This window comes from Euprymna scolopes, chromosome 12 (assembly GCF_053919585.1).
Source record: "Euprymna scolopes isolate OS-2025 chromosome 12, ASM5391958v1, whole genome shotgun sequence".
NCBI classification, from domain to species: domain Eukaryota; kingdom Metazoa; phylum Mollusca; class Cephalopoda; order Sepiida; family Sepiolidae; genus Euprymna; species Euprymna scolopes.
This window is the reverse complement of record NC_136493.1, coordinates 87,977,438-88,002,436: the sequence shown is the minus strand read 5'-3', so window position 1 is coordinate 88,002,436 and position 24,999 is coordinate 87,977,438. Positions and strand designations below refer to the sequence as shown.

Genomic DNA, 24,999 nt, shown 5'->3' with positions numbered 1-24,999 from the left:
TTTATGCATCGTGTCTACATTCTTCATAATTGCATAGAATTTGAGATAAAAACCTTCTAGCACATAGAAATGTAGAAAAGTGATCTTATCGGTGTGTGTGCGAAAAGTCTTTACCAAACTTCTCTCTGAATAATTGGTCTACAAACTTGAAATTTGATATATATATAAGGTATTTAAATATCTAGCACACTTTTGATTGGGTTTTTAGCTCGCAAAAATTGCTGCTAAGGGGTCAAAATTGAAAACAAAACAGCTGACCTTGGCAGGAGTAGTCTACTGAACCTGTTTGGATGCACAGATCTACTTTCATATCTTAAACAGCATTATTTTTAACTATTGACTATTTATAGGCGTGGCTCAGAGGCTAAGAAATAAGGCTGGAAAATTATATGTTCTGGATTCAATTCTAGCCAATGATACCCAAGCCATATATTTTTGTTTTATTTTCGAAAGCACTACTATATATTGGGTACAATATAATAATTGACAGAGATTTAACTCTATAATCATAAATATGAAATCTGCATAAATTAATATCATATTTAAATATATTTTATGACCTGACAATGTCAGGTGGCCTACTAGTAAATATATATATATGAGTGATCTTGTCTGTCTGTGCATGGAACCGTCTCTACGAAATTACTCTGTCAATTTTTTATCTACAGACTTGAAACTTGATATATAGGGAATTTGAACCTGGGGAACAAATTCAATTTGCTTTTTAGTCAGTAAAAATATGTGCTAAGGCGTCAAAATTGAAAAAATTGGAACTTAGCACAGTGTAAGTCAACTTAAAGTGCTCCTCTATGTATGCACAATTAGACATTTACATATATATGGTGAAGTTGGTTAATTTTTAAAGTTTTGATAGCCATCTTTCATTAGCTCAGATGGTAGCAAATAACACCGTGGTGCTAAATGTTGTAGTTTCAATTCTAGCTGATTGCACTCAAGTCATATTTTCTTTTTAATTTTTGCAATCACTACTATGTATTGGGTACAATGTAATAATTAATAGAGAATTGGTTCTATAATAATAAATATGAAATCTGCATATATTAAAATATCATATACACTTTACATTCATTGCCATTGTAGGTAGAAATAGACTTGTTTTTTTCCTTTGTTTTATTTTTTCCCCTTTTTCTCTCTTTCTCTTTCTTTTTCTTTTTTTCTCTTCATTCTTTCTTTTCTTTTGATTATCTATAATTTATGTGACCGAAAGATGTTTGCAATTAATTCCCATTTCAGTCACCTAAATTCTTTCAAGTTGAAAACAAAACACACACTCAATTATTTTGTGCTCATTCTTTTTCCCACAATGCAGACGTTCACTATTTCACCTAAGCAGCAGCAGCAGCAGTGGCGGCAACCCTTTTCTTCTTTTTCCCCTCTAACTAACAATAAAATCAAATGAAAGTAGTGCCCAAAAACTGAAAGACTCCTGTCAAGCAAAAAATTCGTCTTTTTATGCTGCAACCTCAAACTCCCAACAGCACTCAAATTTGCATAGTCATATTATTCTTGCGTTTGAAGGATTTCAGATTTACATGCCACTGCTTCCGCACAGCAGACACATGCCAACCGCGGCCACTTAATGCTCTCTCCACAACATTATAACACTTTTTTTTATTATGAGGCTGTCATACATCATGCTGAAAAATCATTTGCAGCAGTTATATGATTACAATCTATTTTCTTTTGCATTAGCTTATATACACTCACAGATTGATTGATATAGCGACAAACAAAATGGTGGCGGGTTGTAAGGTTTGTTTTGACAGAGTCTATCTTTAAAAATCTACCAAAAATCCAGTAATTTTTCTTTACCTTGACCCGTATTTGCATTTGATTATTCTAATTCCTTTGAAGATACACATGTGACATAAGTGGTATGTACCCTCCCCTGACATAGTTGTACATTTAACCTCTCTTCCCACTTTTTTCCTAGGTTACATTTCAGTGAGGATATTGCTATAAAAGTGTTAAACGTTATTCATTTTCTAGTCAATTAACTTCCATATAGAAGTTTGCATTTTAAATACACTTAATTTTAATTTTGAGTCACAGGGACCCTTTTAATTTGTAACTGGGGATTGTATCCCTTGATATTTTCATGGCTCAATATGCTGTTTTGTTTGTGCTATGGGAAAGGAACTTTATGCAAATACCTTTGTAACCTTTGTGTCTGCATTTTTTTGTGTATAACATTTGAATGCCTATTTTTTGCATTTGTTTGGATTTAGTCCAAATTTTTGAAAAAAAAACAAACGCTGCACGATGTTGGTCACTCGTTCTTCCGGATTTCTTGTAAGGAAATGAAAGTTTTATTTAGGGAAGATTATCGTTGTCTTAGATTTGTTGGGGTTGCAGAGGGAATTACCTAAGCCTTATTTTATGACAATGAAGGCCGATGTTGATGAATGGTTATCATCAGTAGATAATATAACTGAATTGTTGGATGATCGTTCCTTACATGAGGACGTGGACTGTTCGCTAGTAGAAGCAGATGCTGTTAATGTTGTAGTGTTCTCGTCCCAGGTTCAATTCATTCTTTCGAGGTTGGCAAATGGTGTGGAGTGTGATTCCTTGTGTAACCCTGTGATATTCGAAACCCCTAGGAAGATGCTTGGCGAGTTACCAACTACTAAACCCAAATGTCCAGACTCTGAAGACTGTTTGCTGAGTGCTGGTATGTTTGGCTTGAAAAATATTGCATCACAGTCTGAAAGCAGTGTTGCAAATGCCACTTCAGAGGATCTGCGTAGTCAGGTGCTGAAGTTTGATTTTTCTAGTGGGCAGTTTGCCAGTGATATTTTAAAGAAAAATGTATTGGGAGTGAGATTCCCAGGTATCATGAATTATACCACTCGTGTCCACGACTTGTTAAGTGTGGGCATGAATATTGTGAAATTCATGGAGGGATTTCCATGGGATGTTGGAATTGTTTTACCCTCTAAAAATGTGAGTTTGAAAACTCACATATGTAGTTATTCCCCACAACTTTGTCAGAATAATGAGGAACTTAATCATGACGGGGAGATATTACTCAGGTCATGTAGTTCTGACAATAGCCAGTAGTTAAAGGACAGGAGTCTATCCTGTGTGAAAGTGCAAGCTTTGTGCACTTCTTTAAGTGCTAATGTTAGCACCGGGAGAGAAATTCTCCATCAAGGATATAGGGCAGAAAGCACTATATCCACCTGTGAAGGTGTAAAAACCAAGAGGAGAATGGTTTTGGAAGAGTTAAGTGAACTCGAGATGGACTGGGGCGTCCAGATTCATGTTGAGTGTAACTCGATAAAGAATCCCATAATGGAGCCTGTCGAATTTGCTGACTACATGGTGTATAGTTCAGCTTCTCCGAGTTCCCATGAGAATGTAGGATATGTTGGGCAGAGATCACTTGCAGAACCTTCATTCTATAAGGTTGCTCCTTTAAGTAGAACGTTTCCTGTTTTGGAGTCACATGCAGGTGTTATCGTGTTTAAATGTTTTTTGAAGATCTGCCTTGATGTAGCTTACTGCAGTATTGCAAGAGCTATCAAAGTCAAGCTTGATTTGTCCAGGGGTGTTTCTGAGGTGCTCAGAACCATCTTATACTTAGTTAGAGGTGAGTTTTCTAATGCTGAGATGTTTGTTTCAGTGCTGAACACAAGAAGATTGGATCTCTCCTTGATAGGGGTCTTCCATAAGTATTACATCTCCAGCTACCTAGGTGTTTCTGACACCTATACTCAACTTTGTTTGTTTGGCTATATGTATATAGCTATACAAACGTTTAAAACTATAATCGCCTTGCATAATTTGTGTAGGATTTGTGTTTCAGTTTTATTTCATGCCACCAAGTTGAAGAACTTATCAAAGCATAGGGTTGATTGGATTCATCCCTCTTGTAGCACCGGTGTTGATCTCACTGGGCTCTTGTGGTTACAAGGGAGCTGAGATATTTTGATGTTCGCCAGAGATCCTATAGGGATGGGGAGGTTGGATGGTAAATTATGTGAACTCTCCAAGCCTTTATACTCTTTTATATGCAAATAGTTAATTATCTGGTGAAATATTCTCTGTTCAAACTTCTGTTGCAACCTTGCATCTGATCATTAGTTTTAAATTTATGAATCTGGTTAGGCACTCCTCTGTTTAAACATAAAACATGAAGGTTTTCATGTGAAATTTTATAGTATAAGCCTATTTGAATTTTTCTGCTTTTTTATTCTGATATGTATTTCCTGGAGTTCTTCTGACCATACATTGTGTGGTATATGTATATATAAAGAAAAAATTTGTATTATAATATTTACAGGTGTCATCCAACTGTAGGTTGACTGCCATTTCTTGTTGGGGGAGAATGTTGGATTTTTTTTGTACCAATAGTAGTACATCCCCTCTATTTACATTTATTATTTTTTATCTGGTTCTTGTATTTGATTTTTTGTATTTTGTATCTTTTTTGATTCTTAGTTTCGTACATTTTGGGTTTGTACAAAACTCCCTTTAATTGGAAGAAAAGGGAAATGCTAGTTCTGTGATGAGGTTACGAGCCCAGCGCGAGATTCGCCCTCTTTTTTGGTTCCAGTGACGTGGAGATTGGACATGTTCATTACCCGCCGCAGACAAGGAATTTTGGAGCCTCCTTCAAAGAAGAAAACCTGGCAAAAATACCCCAGGCATGCGACGAGGCATGCTTCTGAAAACTATCTACGTTGCTACGTTTTGCACGTAATTTGAAGGAGTGTAATTATTTTTTAAGAAAAGGCCTTATTTTACGTGACAAGGAATTTTGGAACCTCCTACAAAGAAGAAAACTCAACAGGAATACCCCGGACATGCAACGCGGCATGCTTCTGAAATCCATCTGTGTGTCTACGGTTTGCACGCAAATGTGGAAGGAGAGAAATTTCTAAAAGGATTTTAAACGAGAAAAAAAAAGAAAAAGGCACACGCCTGACTGGCTTTCAATTTGTGAGTACACTCCTAAAATTTACTACATATGAGAGTGTGATTAGAAACTAATATTTTGAATCTTATTATTGTATTCGTTCATGGATACAACATTTTCATTATAAGAATCAGTGTTATTTCAGTATATGTTATCTTGGCGTTTTTTGAATTTAATGCCCACAAAGGGAAAAATTTGCAACTAATTTTATTGTGAATAAAATCTCTTCTTCGTTTCAAAGCAAAACTTTTATATTTTATTCTTTACCGCCCCCCCTTTTTATTCCATGCTGTTATTTTCTTTCAGGTTAGTTACTTCAGCGTCGAATTTATCTGGAAACAAGATAAATTTCCGACAAGGTACATTTTTTTTCATATTCGATATATATATATATATATATATATATATATATATATATATATATATGAGAAAGAAAATTAAAACTGTAAATTGAACTTTACAATCAAAATTTATTGTTTGACTGAATACTCCAAAAAACAATTTACAAAGTTCTTATTCTGTGAAGTTTCAAAGAATGCTATTCTTGTTATTCTTCTCATCAGAGGACATAAAGCAGTCAGCAAATTATATTTGTAGCAATGCTAGAATTTACTAGTTACTGCATTAAGTGAAACCACAATTTATTCTGGCTATAAATTGCCAAATAAAAAAAGAAGTGAAAAAATGTTGGATATATAAAACAAATATAGAAACAAACCACGCATAATATTTCAGCTTGCACGAAAATCCTCTCAAGTTGATCCGAAAATAATTCTTTAGAGAGAATGGAGTCCAAAATAAGTCCAGCGTGACAATACATATAATCCGATTGGAAAGCCTTCAAAACAGCTGAAATAATGAAAATTGTTTTTTTCCGGACAGTGCAGTAACTCAAAGAGAAGTCGGTCTCCAGTCAAATGCGACCAAGCAATAGAAGGAGAGAAGACCAGTATGAGAACCTTCATCATCGGCTTAATTAGAAAAAGTGATTTCAGATTAAATTTTAAAGAAATTAAGATCAGACTAAGCGAAAAAAAAAAAAAGAATCAGTCCGTGAAAGCTCGTATTACTCTGACGGGAAATTGTCTAGACAGAACGAAACAGATCTTTCTATAAAGTGTTAAATTTGATGCCATTATTAAAACAAAGTTGGGGGAGTGAGAATTATAAAGTTTTAAGTGTGACAGAATCTTAGCTTATTAGTAAGTATAGGCTGTCGAAAGGCATGTTAATGATAAAGATGACAAAATAATAATAATAATATTATTATTAATAATAATAATAATAATCATAATAATAAATGAAAAGTAATTCTAATAATAGTATAGTCAATGATCATGTGTAATAATAATAATAGTAATTTAGTAATGATAGTAACAAATTTAGTAATAATGATAAAAATTTAGTAATAATTATAAAAAAATTTAGTAATAATGATAAAAATTTAGTAATAATGATAAAAAAATTTAGTAATAATGATAAAAATTTAGTAATAATGATAAAAAAATTTAGTAATAATGATGAAAAAACTGAAATAAAGATGGCAATAATAATATTTATAAAGCTACTACTGCTAAAAAAAATTAGTAATAGAACTAAACATAATAGCAGCAAGAGTAATAGTGTCAATCATATATCAATATTGATAAAATATATATATATATATATATATATATACATATATATATATATATATATATATATATATATATATATATATGATGGCAGCAAACTCGTTCTCGAGTATTGCCATTACTTAATACATCTCTGGCTCAAATGAGGCAAACAAGAGTGCCACTAGCAGCATATGTTGGACGGTCACTTCTATGAACCTTCTATAGCCCTGCACATCTGCTGATGACCGGGTCCAGGTTGTGACGCCCTGAACACCTGCCGGACCAGACCTTGGATGTTCCAGAGCCTTTATTTCGATTGACACCCATATCCGCATCAGTCCTCATTGAGTGTCCGTTTGCCGTTTCAGGCTACAGCCAGCCTTTTTGTTATCGAGATACACACTGATGGTAAAATGTGTATTCCATTGCATATCAAGTAATGTCTGTGCTTGAAGCTTTTTGTAGTGAGGAAAGACTTTGCACCGAGGCAATCCCACTCTCTGAACAACTGCCACATTGAACTAAAAAGAAGAGCAAGTCAACATCATTAGATGTGGCAGTTGCCGCAGGTTTTATATCAGGGTTTTCCTTCTCCTAGAGAAGTTGCCTTCAACATGGCTTATGGAGCCCTCTCCACCCATCATGCCATTTGATCCATGACTGGGACAGGTTGCTGGACACCAGAGCATATTCCACACACCGATGGGTCATGTATGCTGCAGCTTACAGAGCCTAAGCTCCTCTGGAGGTTTCTGTCAGAGTTACCTCACCCTTAGCCTTTGGTTGAAAGAACCTTGGCCCACAAGGCAGTGGAGGTCCAATTATACGGCGCAGGACACTCACCGTTCATCAGAGCCCCGTCTGTGTGGCAGTGGTCACGACATGCATGTGGGGTTGATTTGTCTGGGAGAAGCACAGTATGACTCTAAGACATCTGTGTGCTTTTAACACACGTCCACACCAGACCTTGACCATCATATACATACATACATACATACATACATACAACGTCTTGTCAGACGAGTGCCACTCCCTCAGACACTTAAAGTCCATGAGCCCAAAAATGACTTCTTTTTTTTTTTTTTTTAGTCGTACCGGTGAATTCACACGTTCAAGCAGGCATGATACTGAAGACGGTCATTGAGATCAATTATTACATGTTTCCAGTATTTCAAGCCTCCACACGTCACAACTTTTCCATCGCCACAGGACCATTTTTACAGCCAAATGCCTGAGGGAGTATCTATACACAGATGATGATACAGAGTCTTAGCTTTGTACGACAGCTAAGTCTCTCCCTTGGTTCAAAATGTTGAGATCCAGCAACAAGCAAGAGCAAGATAGCCAGCAACAAATTAAACTGCAGACCAGCTTAATGCAGGTACTGGTCTCCTGCTTTATGCTTTTTTAAATCAGAGATTTGCTTCTCCTAGAAAGGTTGCCTTCACCACGGCTTACGGAGCCCTCTCCACCCCAACACACACATACATACACACAAACACACACGGTGCTAGTTGGCTGTTGACCCCGAAAAAGGGTTCATTCTCCCTTTAGGTCTTGTTTTTAATCATTCAGGGAGACTAGCCACCCTTCTCACCAAACAAGTCTGGTGGAGGAACCAGTTTAGTCGCCGGTGACCAGACCATGAGGCAGGTAGTACTAGGTTACATGGTACCAGTAGCATATGACATGACCTGACATACATACATACATACATACATACATACATACATACATACATACATACACATATATACACAAACATACATATATATATACAACGCACAAACACATACATAGACATATACATAGACATATATATATAAAAAACCTACACACACACACACACATATATATATATATATATATATATATATATATATATATATATATATATACACATACATAGACACACATAAGGATAATTATATACACATATACAAATTATAATAGATGCTATTACTGCTACCACCACTACCACCACTAATAATAATAATAATAATAATAATAATAATAATAATAATAATAATAATAAAATAACTAGTGAATAATTAGTAATGCGCCTAAAGAAAATTAAAAATTGAAAATAATTCCTACCCTCTGACGAGAAGAAAAGTATTTCTTCAAAACTCCGCGGATTAAGGACTATCCACTTATTAGGTGTTTCCTTTTCAGATTAAATATGTTTTTAACTCTTTTTCAAAGTGTTTTTTTAACATGTTTTATTAACTATTTGCTCTTATTATTTTTTTCCAATACATTTTCAATTTTTAATATTTTAGATTGTTATTAAGATTAAGACAGGATGTAGGTTAATGAATGGGGATATTATTACTGAACTGGTTTCCAAAGTTATTATGATGGGAGTTGTTCTGTAAAGGACTATTTGTATTTATATTATTAGTACTGCTATTTATCAAGCTTATTAGAGGAGGGGGATGTTAAAGTTCATTGCCATTTGATTGACCAAAGATTGGCTGTTCGGAAAGATTAGTGGTGTTTCTTTGGAAGGATTTAGATGATATCTCAGTTACAGTACATGAATAAATCACATTTTTATGGATACAGTTATTATCGAAAGGGCATTCTTCTTTTTTGGCAATTACATTTGCTTTTCTTGGCCAATGGAAAAGGAATTGCTTGGGCATCTTTAATTTTCTTGTTAATAGAGGCTATGATAGTCTGGGCTAAAGTAGGCATTGTAACGTATGATATCTTGATAGAATTTTTGTTACACAAAGTGCTATATCTATGCAGGTACCTAAAAGAATTTTCAACAATATTGAAGAATTCCTTGGGGATATTAGTTTTTACAGTGGAGCTGAAAGGGGGATTAAACAAAATATTATTCTTTCTCCTCATCCTTTTTCTAGTGGAAGATCTGTCTATGTTAGTGCCCTTGTGGTTAGTATGGTTGACATTATTATTGCTATTACTTGAAACTTTATGGTTTCTTTTAGTTCTGGACATGTTATGCGTAATTAATAAGGGTAATCAGAAAGTTTCTTGGTTTTTATGGTTGTATTTTATCTTTTCTGTATAACCCGAATTTCTAAGGGCATTATTATAAAACATGGAGCTTTGATCAAAGGTCTTTATGTTAACTGATAGCCTAGAGATTTTGGTAGAGATTGAAGGTATTATGGATTTAATTATTGAATTAGGGTGATTTGAAAACTTATGTACATATAATAGTGTGACGTTTGGCTTATGGTATGGGCTGTATGTTTCAGAGTTAAGGTTAAGTGAGATATCTAAGAAGTTAGCTGTTTTCTTGTTAGGTTCAACTGTTATGTTGTGTATATATATATATATATATATATATATATATATATATATATATATATATATATATATACCATTTTGCATACAGAAACCCCCTTCTTCAGTTGTTATCTCCCTTTTCCAAATTACTTCAAACTCTTCCCGCTATAAATAGCGTTTTAAATTATAATTTATTTCAGTTAATTTTTTAAAAGTTGGTATCTGTCTGTTTAATTACATTAAAATGCTTAAATAAATATTCAGACGCTTTTCTGCTTCTATACATTTAAAAAGCTTATAATTCAAGATGGCGCTAATCAAGTATATTATTGACTAATCATAAAAAATAGAATTATTTGAAATTATTTGAAATTTAGATATCAATATTCTAATACTTTTGCATATTTTTTTTTATAGCAAATCATCCTAAATCTTATTTAATTGATTCAAAAACATTCTTAAAAATATTAAAAGTTTTTCTTAATGTTTATGTTTTTCAGCAAAAAATTGGTACTTGATTATTTTTTGGAAAAATCTAAAATTTAAGCTTCTATTAAAAATTATAGAAAATGTATTATATTATTCTGCTTTTAATATGACAAAATTCAAAGTTTTATCTTTCTGGAAAAATCAAAATTTGTTCAGAAACCCGTACTGAGGCGGTGATTGAGGCTGAAGGCGACTACATTGAAGAGATGTCAGCTATTCTATATAATCAAGTTACCTGAATATTTTTCAATAAAAGTTTTAAAATAAAGCTGTAGTGTTGTTTTCTTTAGGGCGACAAATTTATTGTTCCACCCTGTATTCAAGAACTTTAGAATTTTTCAACAAACTTTGGTCTTTCAAGGTATGTTTTATATTTCTGTAAAATTGTTGATGTAAAAATATATTTTGTGCATTAATTCATATTTTCTCATCTTATTTTCAAATCCTGTTGTTGAGTTGATACTTGCTGGTGATCCATTTGTAACATTCGTGTTCTTTTTATTCATCTTGTCAGTCACTAATTCAACTCCATATTTATTAATTGTTAGCGCTGTTCTTGGCACTTCCCAAACATGTACTATCATGAAAATATACTACATGTAGCCAAGAACAGCACTACAGAGCGACTCAGACTCAACCCAATGCTTTTAGAATGTGCACATCTACAAACTCAACATATTTTTGTATTATTGTCTACGTAAATCATTTAAGGTTGTTGTATTGATAAAGCTGTATGAATAAAATTGATTTAAATTGTGATGAAGAAGTTCGTCCTTTTAGTCTGTAGTGGACCAGGATATAAATACCCTAACTCACTACAAGAAAAAATAATGAAACAAATTGAATGAAGGAAACAAAGAACTCAAATGCTGGAATAAAATAAACATGTCATTTATTTTCTGTTGAGAAATGAAAGTCTTGGGTGTACACGTGTCCATTAGGCCATTGATGACTACGTGTATGGAAGGAAAGGGGAATGCAATAGAGAAACGTGAAGTGGCAAGCCGGCCTGTAGAAAGAGAGGGTTAAGCTCAGTAGAGAGTCGCGCACATGTCTGTTTTGATGGACCAAAACGAAGGGGAGATAGAGTGAGAAAGTCAATCCAAGTTATGGAGATAGAAAGCGTATAAAGTGTATGTACTGTCTGTTGGCTTTTTGTCCCACATAGTAGCAAGTGGTGTGAGGTACGCACGTGCGTGCATGCCGAAAAGGCATGCTGTCGGTCCATAGACTGTACAGCTCAAAAGCTGGTCCTAAAAGGGAGAAGTTGCTTATTGCTCTTTCTTTTATAGGTGTTTCCGGTGGTCTTTTGCGCATGTGTAGATTTCCTTTGAAAGGGGAAGTGACGTTGTCCATGCGTGCGTGTATGTGAATACATATGTGTACGTTAGCGTGTGTGTATATACACGTGAATGTGAGTGTATGTATGCAAACGTGAATATATGTATGTGTGTGGACGTGGGCGTGTATGTTTGTGTGCGCGTATATATATGACAAGTAATATAGCTTGAAATGTGAACGCGTGTTTTTGTGTGAGACTAGAAAAGGCTCGCGCAAGTCAAACTATGGTAATCCATTTTGCTTCCTACATAACGACGGCCAGAGTTTGTATATATTATATATATTGTATATTGCAATGATTATGTAGCAACTGAAACTCGCTACAATCACAGTCAGGAGCTACATCTTGCGATCCGAGATTTGAAGTCCATTTTCTCCCTGGCTTGTCCAATCACAAGCCAGCTCTCAATCATGTGACTGAGTACATAAAAGGCGAAACCATAAACCTTTTTCCTCTTTCCTCCAGGCTTCAGCTTGCAGCACACCTTAGCCTGGGGCTTTGGCCCCCAGGCTGAACATGAGTACAACAAGCTAAAATGGCGACCTTCTAACTCCCATTTATTTCCATGTGTGGTACCCACACAAACTTTGTTTATCATTCTACAGGACTACTCTCGTCGATACACCAAAACACACACTGTGATTTGGCCCTTTCTTCCTCCATCTCGATGACTACTAGGCGTAAACACGTGTAAATGGAACTGAACTATTCTCTCCTTCAACCAGCCGGCATGATATTAAATCTGTCTTTACACTTCAACCTACTAACCCGTTTCTCTCTTCTACTAACGCTATTAACGAAATAACAAATTAAGTTGTTTATTCATATAGAATGAAACTCCATTTCCTTGTTTCTTATATTCTATGATTACTTTTTACATTCAATTCGCAATTCATCTTCATCATGCACATTAATACCGAACAGAAAAAATCAATGCAACAAACTCATGATTTGTATTATTCTGACTACTGTTTTCATTTTGAGAGATATTTTCACAACATTTCGGTCAATGTAACGGTCGACTTTCTTCACGTGTATCTTGTCGAACTCAGGAATGTTTCTGTTGAACTCGAGAATCTGCAGGGAATTCTGAACGGAATCCTTTATTTTGTCATGATTTCAAAATCACCGTCTCCATTTTTCTTTGTTTTTTGTTTTGTTCATCACCCTCGCTGTTCCTCTCCGCCTTTCCCTTTCCTTAAACAAAGGATGCGATAGGCTAACATGAGTTAAACATATGAACATATCCGGGTTCAGTGAATACATTCACCTTCCCTTTCTCTTTTCATCATCGACGTCACTACGCACGTTGGAATTCAAATATATCAACAAAACGCCAATAAAACAGGCAATTGACTTTTTACTTTTTAGACAAAATTAATTTAAATGGAATCAACAAACTCCCAAGTTACTTTTGATTGTATAAATTTTGTCCTGGAATTAATTAGAGTCGTTTGTTTGTCTTATTAGGAGTGACACCACTCACATCACGCTGGCCAAATGAACACAGCTTGTTTCGGCCCAGTCAGGCAACTCGGATAGGGAGTAGGAGGAGGCTCTCGAAGCGACGACTGACGCTACCAGTCACGTCGACCGAATCCACCAGTGCCAAAGGATTCCAGCAGCAGCAGTGACAGCAGCCATCTCAGCAGCAGTTCAAACAGCCCTTATCAGGGCTAAACAACCATCACTTATCAGTTTTTCTACTAATGTGATTCACTACTGCTTGCCTCCTGAGACCCACCAGCAGCGAACTTCACTCCCAGTCTCCAGCGCTTCCAGCTCACTCTAGCGGCTTCCTGCTCATTCCCGCAGTCTTCCAGCCCTTGGAGCTTCCAGCTTGCTCCAGCGCCTCGAGCTTCCTCCTGCAACTTTCCTGCAAACTTGCCTGCACCTCGCTCCTCCAGTCTGCTACCTCGCTCGCACCTTGTTCCTCCAGTCTGCAACCTCGCTCACGCCTGGCTCCTTACCGACCATCCGTTCCTTAACACTGATCCTCCGTTCTCAGTGTCATCCGTTCCTTAACACTGATCCTCCATTCTCAGTGTCGTCCATGCCTTAACACTGATCCTCCGTTCTCAGTGTCATCTGTTTCTTAACACTGGTCCTCCGTACTCAGTGTCATCTGTTCCTTAACACTGAGCCTACGCTCCCAGTGTCGTCCGTTCCTTAACACTGACCTCTTCATTCTCAGTGTCCCCCGTCCGTTCCAGATCGCCCTGACATCCAGCCGATTGTTCCAGACCCAGTGAGCAACCCTGAACCACGCTACGTCTAGAGTACCTGTTCCAGACCTCCAGACATTAGCCTCCAGTGATGTGCGAACTTCCGGACAACCAGCATTCAGATGATATGATTTTTTCACTTCCTTTGCAAAATAAAGGCGAACCCTCGTCTTTAACCAAATAACCTGTGTCTGTCTTTCTTCTTTGCCATTTACCTTTTGCCCGTGTCTACCTTGTCAGTTGTTGGGTCGATTGTATCCGGACGACCGGCCCCACAACAATTTAATCCATGTAGGTAGCATACTCTCGTTCCATCAGCCATGGTAAGGTAGAAGTTCTAAATAATTCGCAATTGTATTTTGAGTATTACCCACACTGAGGATTGAAACTTCAACCTCCGGAGAGTGTAAGTTTACAACTAAATTTTACCAAAGTACCCTATCCACTATGCCACAGTTCTTTATTGAGTTTTACAAGATATGCGCAAAGAAGATCAGAGATTACATCAATCGAAACGTTGGGAAAATAATACTCAAGATGAGAACAGTAGTCTAAAGAATTCAAATAATACCAATAATCAATCCTCATCTTAAAAATTCAGAAACGTAACAAACTCATGAATTTTTAATTTTTCAAATTCTTCTTATAAAGTTTTTGGGGAATTAAAAAAAAAATTTTTGTTGAATATAATGAAAAAATCCTGTTGCCTATCTAAAAATTATAATTATAATAATTAATTTCAACCAATTTGAATTTTATTGTTTTCAAAATCCAATAAAACAAATCCAAAAATAAAGAACATTTTATTTATTTGTTTTAAAGAAATGTTTTGTTTTCAGCTTTTTTTGTAAGTTTTCATAAAAACATACCCCAAAATTAAAATCACGTGATAAGATATAGCCAATGAGACGCGTTTGATCTTCCCCCTCGCACCCACACTTCCGGTACACAAAATATTAAACGGATATGACGTCACAGTCGGTACCATTCACTTCCGGTGTTCTATTCCGTCTTCTATAGTTTTCCTCCTCAGTCTTCAGCCACTTACTGTTGGCTGTCTTCCCCTTTTTTTTATTACTTGCTTCGATTCATCCCCGGTTTTTAAAAGTTGGTTTTTGTTTGTTGTGTCGTTCCCCCTTTTCCCTTAATCAACCTACAAACCCTCGTCTATATATATATACCTACGTACGTATATATATAAACCCTCGGCTTCTTTCGACACGAACGGGCGCCGAGATGATATTACTGGAAATCAGCAATCGTATCATTGCGGAGACACTAACGAACAAGTTTCAAAATGCTTTGGATAGGTGAGTCCATTGAAATTATTATTATTATTACCAACTTTGTTGGTTTTGTGTTTTTTAAATTCACGTTTAAATATCGATCTGTATTTATGAAACCAGACGAATTGTTGATATTGACATGGGGTATTCGTTTCTTTTCAATTTCTAAAAATGGGTGGTGACTTTAAAACTCGTTTCAAAAGATCCGGTTCCTTTTATTTTTATCGTTTAATCATAGTATTTTATTTTTTAGATAGAAGCTTGCTTTTTGTCCTAATGTGTTTATGATTTTATGATCAAGCTAATCAATTATATTATAGTTTTAACATGTTAGAATGTTTTCTAATTAGAAACTTTGAACCTGATTTTGTTTGCTAATAAAAACGAGCATTTCCTCAGCTGTATTCTTGTACTCCTTACTGGGAGTTGGCTTAATATTACTATTTTGTGCTGGGAGTTATAATAATAATTAGTCGTATACTTCGATCAGTAAGTGAAGATAATATTCCTATTTATTTTCCTCCTGACGAGGGCAAAGTTAGATACAAGGTCGATTTTTAGGGACACTCTAGATTGTAACAAAAATTAAAATTGCCTCTGTCTAGAAGGACTTCTTGTTCATTGACTAAGGGCAATATAAACTAAGCGTAGTATCAAAACAGATGCTAAACTTTGTTTCTAGTCGAAAGGCCAAGGTTTTTAAACTAATAATGTTAACTTTGTTTCGTTAGAAAAAAGATTACGTTTAAAAATGAGTAATGTCATCTTTTATCGGACTCGTCTTGCTAAAAAGAAAAACAAACAAAAAAAAAAAAATGCTAATGCACTTACTGATCCGCGCTATTTTTTAAATCGTCTTTCCAAGTTTAATTAAAGTTTTGTTTGTTTTTTATTCAATTGTAAGTTTAAAGTACAGAATAGGTACAAAACACTCTCTCCTCCCTATGTTAAGAATGGTTTTTTAAATAATAACATTATTATTTCAGCACGGATCACTCTCTGCATGAGAACCATTTTTTTATTAGTTTTAATGTCAACTTTGATTTTAAAAGTTTGAGTTTTTCTTTTTATCTATTGACTTTTCTTTTCGTGAAAATAAAGAGAAAGTTTTACTTAATTCATATTGATGTTTACAAAATTATTTGTAATTACTTTAATTGTTTAATACCTAGCAAATAAACTTGTGGATGTTAACTTTTCTCTATGCAATTTAAGTATTTGCTAAAAGTGTTATCATTTTTTTTTTTTTTTTTTTTTTTTTAACTGAATCTGCATATATGTGAATTTGTTTACATTTTTAAGCTAAATAATAAATTACTTGTGTAATTCAATCATATAGAATTTGGGGTTGCGTATCTTTCCAACGTCCTAAATTCTTATTTTTTACTTTTTTTTTTTAATGTCATTCTTATAGGGTTATTTATAATTTTAAAATGCTACCTCAATTTTATATATCCTGTCAAAGTAAAAAAATATCAATATTTAATTTATTATCGATTCTGTTTTTTTTTTTTTTTTTTCTACGAGAATTTTATTTTGCTAGCTTTAATGTAAAGATTCTTTACTAAAGAAACAAAAACAAGTCGACCTAAGATTAAAAAAGGAACTTATATCACAAGGAATGACGATACATCCGGATTTAAAACAAAAACAGCCTCTCTTAAGAAAAAATAATCGATAATTAAATCTTTATGAACATTTTTACCATAGGACGATATCTTAAAATTGCAATTTAAGTTAAAAGCTACAAATACGCCGAAAGCGTATACGCACGAATTTGGAACATCACGATGAACGACGCCCCTCAAAACTGAAGATCGATAAAGATTAGTTTTATTTGAATTAATTTAATTTCACATTAAATATTTCGATGGTATGGCATTCACGAATTGATAAGTTTTTCAATAAATTTCAATAAATCAAATATACCCTTTTACTTCCTCATTTTAACAACATAAATTAATTTAAAATACTTTTTTCTTTTTTTTTTTTTTTTTTTAAATACTACCTGTTTCTACCTGATGTTACCCTGGAGCATTTTTTGTTTGTTTGTTGAAAAGTGTTTTTTAATAAGATTAAAAACAAAAGTTAAATTAATTAATTAGGGTATTGTTTGGTCATTAAATTATTACTTGAACCAAATTGTAATAAAACTATGAACGATAATTTTGTGAAATTTTCAAATATCTCCAGAAATTTATTACATGAAGATTTTCCGTTTTTCAATTGTAGAAGGGGCATTATTTTTGGTATTATTATACAAACACCGTGACAGCGTTAGGGTTTAGGGTTAGGGTTAGGGGTAGGGTTAATTCGCTGTCACGGTGTTTGTATAGTTTTACCTTATTTTTTGTTGTACTTATGCACTTTCGTTACCGTGCTGAAATAACGTTATTTTGAAAGCCATTCTTAATATGGGGAGGGAAAGGTGTTTTGTAACTATTCTGTGCTTCTGAAGGTCCACCTAACAACTTAATTAAAAGAAATATATATCGTGAAACTTGAATTTAACCCGAAAAACTATTGAAAAATAGCGCGGTATCAAAAGTGCATAAACACCATTATTTATTTATTTATTTATTTTTTATTGACAAAAGTTTAAAATTGCTGATTTGTTTACAAATAAACTGAAATGTTTTTGGTGGATTTCATTTTGTAATTGTTTTTGTTTTTTTTTTTAAATAAGATAATAATTCTAAATTATTTTTTTGTAATTTGAATAAAGAATCGATGATTAATAATTAACTTAAATGTTAAAAGCGTGACACACAGACACACACACACACACACACCCACACACACGAAGTGGCCGCACATTTTTTATTAATATAAATATTCCACGTGACCTCTTGGAATTATGATCTCTTTTTTTTGTTTCTGAAAGAATTGTCAGTTCATTTCTTGTCAAAAATACAGCGCACACGCATGAATTAAGACTGATATAGGATCAGTTTGAAACCAAACTATCTCCATTCTTTTAGATTGGCAAAAAATAAGGGAGTGTTAATAATATCCATAAAATACAAATGCCGCGTGTGAATCTACAGTAATTAGATCTCAAAATTGAATAACATTAACTTTAAGCTTTTACTCCAATTCCACTGACTCCAGATTAAAATGTAACATTTGAATGGTACTACATCGCGCGTTACATAATTTATTACTCAACCACACTTTTGTGTTGTATTAAAGTTCATTTTTAAAGAATTCATCTAACCATTTTTTTAATAAAATCTTTAAAAAAGCAAATCTTTCAACTTTTGGTACTCCGATGTCAAAATGAGATTGTCACATGACATAGCAACACACACACACACACTCTCTCTTTTAATGTTTCGCAGACTTTCTTGTATGGAACTAACCAACTTGGTTTCAAAAAAAAGCGCTTCTATTTCTCGGCTTTAAATTAAAATATTTATCATTTTCTATCGACGTCCAGTTTCTGTAAAATGAGTGTATTTAACTCAATTAAAAAAAAAAAAAACTCGTTTAAATTATCAATTTTATATACATCCCTTGAACTTTGTGTTTGATATGCATTGCATTAGCCAATCTCTTACACAGTGTGTGTATCAACCATTTTGGCTCTTTCTGTGGATTTGCGCCCTTATTAAAACATTACACTCAGGTTCACTGTGACTATCCGGAATGTTAGTACCTGCCAGGTTCCCATAATCACTTGCAAACAAGATATGAAGCCACTTGTGTAAGGAACTAGCGAAAAATGATTATCGCAAAGACTGGAGTTGCATTGGCCTCTCTCGGCTTTAGTCTCGAAAAAAAAAAAAAAAACCCAAACAAACCAAAAACACACAAACAACAACAAAAGCAAACAGGCTTATAGGTAGGAGGTAAACAGTAAGCGTATCTCAAAAATTGATTTATTATTATTAAGCCATGGTTAAAAAACCATTAGAGGCTACCTAGCTAATTAAGGAATGCATAAAATTTAGGAACATCACAATAGTTAAACAATACAGAACTCCGAAAATGTGACCGTAATACATGTTCAATCATTCAGTCATTCATTCACACAGTTCTGAGACAGCATGTTCAACAGGAAGAGAATTCCACAAGCTTGCAGTTCTATATAATATTAAATAGAATTTGTTACCGCGCCATTTTTTAAAAATAGTATTTTCAAGTTAAATTCAAATTTTACGATATCTTTTACATTAAATTAAGTCAAAGTAGAAAGAAATTAGAAAATATCTCCCCTCCCCGTGTTAAGAATGGCTTTCTAAATAACGTTATTTCAGGACGGTAACAAAAGTGCATAAGTACAAAAATTGATAAAACTATTTCTGAAATCTAAAGGAACTTAAAAAGTAGGTTTTTATTTAGAATTCGACTTGATAAAAAAAGATACAGAAAATAGAAAAATGTTTCTGCTATGTACGTACCCATCATGAAACAAAGATGTCATATTCAAAAAATTACGTAAATTGATCACTAATTTTTATATAGAAAATTAGTTTTGCGATTTTAAGACTAAATTGTATCCATTAAAAGGCTGCTTTTGATCTCGATAGTTCGAATTGTCTCCCTTTTATTTATAAAAAATGGCGGATCAAAAATAGCGCCTGCGTGTGCCTCACTGCCTTGCCTCGCTCCGTAATGAAATTTGATTTCTTAAAAAACAATATTTGATCAATTTACACGATTTTCGGAATATGACATCTTCGCTCCGTGGCGGGTAGGTAAAAGATTTTTCTGTAATTCTTAATTTCTAAACAAGAATAAAAAAAAGTATTTAAATTAAGTCAAATTAATAGACCCCCCCCCCCACCATCACCACATGTCGGAACAATTTGATCAAAGAATTATGAAATAGATTGGTTCTGGTTTTTGTCAATCATGTTTCAGAAGTGATTTAACCCCCCCCCCCAAAAAAAAAACTGCAGACGTTCTATTTCACAGCCAGTGTCAGTTGTGGTGGGGAGCATGCGTCTAAATTTGACTCAAATTAAACAGCTAAACAATCTTTAAGTTGTTTTTTGTCATAAAAGTCGTCTTGCACTCACACATGTTTCTTTGTTGCTTCAACTTTTTTTATGTTGATGAATCAGAATTTTGTCTAACGTCAGCTTTCCTCCTTGTCTATTGTTGTTGATACCTTTTTACAGCAATAATAAAGAGGGAAAGAAAACGCCCCCCCCTCTCTACTGCCAAGGCCATTACATAACAGCAGCTACTGAGCCGGTACACACACACACACACACACACACACACACACACACACACACACACACACACACACACACACATATATATATATATATATATATATATGCGCATATTTTTTAATTAGATTCCCTTTCACATTCATTAACACTCACGTTTCATATCGTTTATTGCATTTTTTGTTATTGATAAGTTGTGTATACTTTTTCCTCCTTTGATCTATTGGAGTAACTGAACTGGTGCGTGGTGCACAGGCTGTGTGTGTGTGTGTGTGTGTGTTTTGTCTACGCAAAACTGTAAGAAATCTGTGGGTGTTTTTTAGCCTGCCAAAGTAATTTCTCGAAAAAAAAAAAAAAAACAATAACAAAAAAAAAACAAGAGTAGTCTGTTTTATTTTTATTATTATTATGTTTTTTTTTCCTTAATTTCTTTTATGTTTGACTGCCTTTCGCAATCCTCCCATTATGCAACCGTCGGGTTATCCAACTTTAAAAAAAACAGTTCATCATTTTTAGTGAGAAAGTCAACTTTGTTTTGTGTTAAATCTGTTTGTTCAATTCCTGGTAAGGTTTGAAATATATGCCCCCCCCCCCCCCCAAAAAAAAAATCATGTTCTGTAATTAGATAATATGGAATTTTGATTAAAGGAGTACATTATCAGTGGTCTGCGTTCATTTAAAATTGAAAAAAAAAAAAAAAATTATCCCAAAAGAGGCATACTGCCATTAAGGGCTACTATGATAGGAACCAGATTTATAGAGAGAAAGCTGGTTGTGGAGTTGAGCAACAAAATGTTCATATGTGTATCATCCATGCAACGGTTTATTTTATACTATAAAATTGTATAATTTAAAAAGAAAAATGTTAACGACATTAGGTTTTTGCAAGAAGGTGTCAATATCGTCCTTCATAGAGTGCCTAGTATTCCTAAATGGTCACCAATCTGGTCACCTAGGCCATAGTGGTTGGAGCCAGACAAAACAAGAGTTTCCTTTTTTTTTTTTTTTTTTCCTCTCCTTTTGAAATGTCAGGTGTGACTGGAGTAGGTTAGAGACTATAAATTTATCAAAATTTATTTAAAAATCACATCCTTTTTATCATAAAGATTGATAGGTATATTTACCCCCCCCCCTCCCCCAAAAATTGAATATTGTAAAATGGTAATGGTAATAGATTGGCTGCAAATGGACGTGCTTATATATATAAGAATGTAAAGGAATTAATACCATCGGAGAAAAACAAAATTGTATTTCATGAAAAACGTAATTTGTACAAAAAAGAAACCAATATAAACCAGTATTTTCCACACAAAAAATGCGTAAACCCTAATTCTGTAAACCGTAAGTATGTAGATATTCTAATATTAGATGGAATAATTGTCCCAGCATTGATTCATAATATCAGTGCAATACTCTTAACATTTTGTTCTTTTCAAAAATAAGATCCCCCCCCCCTCACCTATTGCTGTAATAACAAAAAATTATGAAAATGAAGCCTACAGATGTGAAGTTATGGGTTGACGAAAGAAGTTTTAAGCTTCTCTTTATTAGTTTTAAAATTATTGGGAATCTATTCAAATTTGAAAAATCTGAAAAAATTCATGTTCATTTTAAAGAGCAGATTGAAAACTGTTTCACCTGATTTTCATATGGTAAGACAAAATATAAAACTTGACCCTTCCCTCTCCTCACTTAGCCTGCATGTGTAGGGGGACCTTTGCTACCAAATCTTTTGCATTCTTAGGCATGAATAGTTACAAAAATGTTTAATTCTTTGAAGTGAGAATCGTAAGAAAAGACAGAATCTGAATGACGATTCTTTTTACTATAACTTATCCAACGCAGATGGCCCTGTTATATTCAACCTCCCCCTCCTTTACAAACAATCCCATGATAATCAGTAATTATAATAGCATACCATACCAAAATGGTATTCATTCTAAGCAGGTTGAACCAGCTTACCCCGGAATAAGGAAATTTTATGGGAATATAAAATTCACAGGCATTCTCCAGTCGCTTGTATATCCCCGTCAGGGGAGCTGACAACATTAGTTTTTTTTTTTTTTTAGGGAGGTGTCAACATCGTCCTTCATACAGTGCCTAGTATTATTAAATGGTCACCCAGGCCATGTTGCTTAACATTCTTGCTCTAACGAGAACCAGTATAATTATGCAGTATATCATTATGATAACCAGTAATTCATAGTGCACAGTGTATGAATGACTGCTAAATGTTTCAATACACTTATAGACATGCACATTTTTTTGGAGGGGGGGGTAAGAATGAAACCTCAAAGTTTAATTTCTAAAGAATTGCAACGAAATTGTTACTTGAAAGTAAATACTTAAAATAGCCCCATTCCCCCCCAAAAAAAACAAATTGGTATTAAACAAAATGTAATTTTTTTTTTCACAAAAAATATATACAATAAAAGAGACCGTCAACTTGTGCTAACGACCATATCACTGTTTTATTTCTAAATCAAATAAAAAATGCGGTCTATTCAAATAGTTCAGGAAAATGTGATTAGTTTTAGGAAGTTTCTGTTCCAAAAAGATATTGGGTCATTATTTTTCATATTCAAAATGCACACTTTCATGTTTCTTTATTATGCACATAAATAGCATTGTTGATTCACAAATAATTGCGAATCAACAATGCTATTCATATGAACTGATCATGAACGCATCGTATAATCTGAAAGGTTCACTCCGAATGTCTGTTATTGGTTGCAGTATTGTGAGGTCTTTCAACTCTCTTTAATATAGGCATCAAAACAAAAACTGTTGATCAGATTAAAATATAAAATCAATGTATACGAATAAAAATTAAATTTGTTTTTAAAACACTAACCAATAATTGACCTAAATTGTTAATGCAGCAAATGTTTTTAATCTTTTTGTTATTCTGGTTAAAAGTAGGAACTTCACAGCATTACTTTATAAGATACATATTTGATTTTGTATAAATCAAATCTTAGTATCAATAAAACTATCAGACAAGATAGTCTTTTTGTCAATAATTTTGAATACATGTTAGCGTTTTTATGTGATTAAATATTTATTGAAACAAAAACCAAAATAAGGGAAAACTAAAATGTATTTAAAAACATCTTATTAAAACAAAATTGTAAAACTTTAGTTTGAATTTTCTTTAAGCCCATCACCCGACCACATGAGGTTATCAAAAGAATGAATTGTTCTAAAAATTTGAGAAACGGACAATAAAAATAACAATAATAAAAATAAAAATAACAACAATAATAAAAATAACAACAATAATAATGGATACGAAAAGGACATATAAACCGATAAACTGAATATTTAATAACTGCAGCACAAGGTAACTCGATAAGAACCAACCATATCAAAGCAAGGATCGATAAAACACAAGAAAACAACAAATGCAGATTCTGTGGACAAAGAGACGAAACGATAAACCATATAGTAACTGAATGCAGCAAACTGGCCCAAAAGGAATACAAAAACAGGCATGACCAAGTGGGGAGGGCGGTGCACTGGGAATTATGCAAACGACTGCATTTTGAGCGTACAGATAAATGGTATAAGCATAAACCCGCAACAGCACTCGAAAACGAGAACCATAAAATCCTATGGGACATGGACATACAGACGGACAAACCCATCCAAGCAAGAAGACCAGATGTCGTAATAATTAACAAGAAAGAAATCCTGTCAAATCGTAGACTTTGCTGTTTCAGCTGACCACAGGGTGAGTATGAAAGAAAAGGAGAAACGAAGCAAATACACAAAACTAGCCAGAGAGTTAAAAAGAATTTGGATGATGAAAATCAAAATAGTACCGATAATAGTAGGAGCACTAGGAACAATTCAGAGAAACCTGGAAAAAAGAATGGCAGAAATTGGAATCAGGAATAGCTGCAAAAATACAACGCCTAATGATAATGAAAACTACTGAAATATTAAGAAAAACCCTTGAATGCGGAGAATAACACAAGACAATATAACGAAGCGTTACAGGGAATGAGGAACATCGAAACTGCAGATCTACATGTTCTACACTCCCATCATGCACCCCCTTCCATTGTTTCACCACCGTTCCCCCCAATAGAAAAGTGATACCAAAGAGTCGAGAAGGGTCAAGGAGGATGGAAAAACCGAGGAGGGAGCACTGGTCAGACCTCTGCTGGACAAGTGCAAAGAGAACTGGGATCTTGGGGAAGCTTAGTGCCACTCAAATTCCAGTATAAACAAATGCCCACTGCCAGCGAGAAATCAATGGTAAGAGGCTGTTGCAATGATGCAAATTTATTTGCAAATACTATCGAAGGAGGTGGAGAGAGCTGGACGTCTGGGGAGACTTGTTGTCACTCAACTTCCAGAGACCACCACAGGTCTCCAATCAGATCGTTTGTTGACTTGTGTGAAAGCTCCATGTGAGCCAATAATAATAATAATAATAATAATAATAATAATAATAAAGCACCCCATCTCCTTTTAATAATAAAAATAGTTATTCAAAATTTATGGGAGAAAAAAGTATATTCCTAAATGAAGTTTTTGTCACAATCACATGCCAAGTATTAAATAAAACTATTAAGATGTGTCTGTTCAATTTATTGCAAACTTGATGTGACCGACCAACCAAACAACTTTCATAAAGAAGT

The 24,999-nt window shown here is 34.0% G+C and overlaps 1 protein-coding gene across 1 annotated transcript in view; it reads left to right on the top strand.

The window, feature by feature from the left end:
* The first annotated feature begins 14,812 nt into the window (after positions 1-14,812).
* LOC145291405 (actin-related protein 2/3 complex subunit 2-like) overlaps positions 14,813-24,999 on the top strand; it is a 117,192-nt gene continuing 107,005 nt past the window's right edge. The window contains exon 1 of the mRNA XM_080137212.1: positions 14,813-15,191. Coding sequence (XP_079993338.1) covers positions 15,118-15,191 — 74 coding nt within the window. The 5' untranslated portion in view covers positions 14,813-15,117. The remainder of the gene's footprint in view (positions 15,192-24,999) is intronic.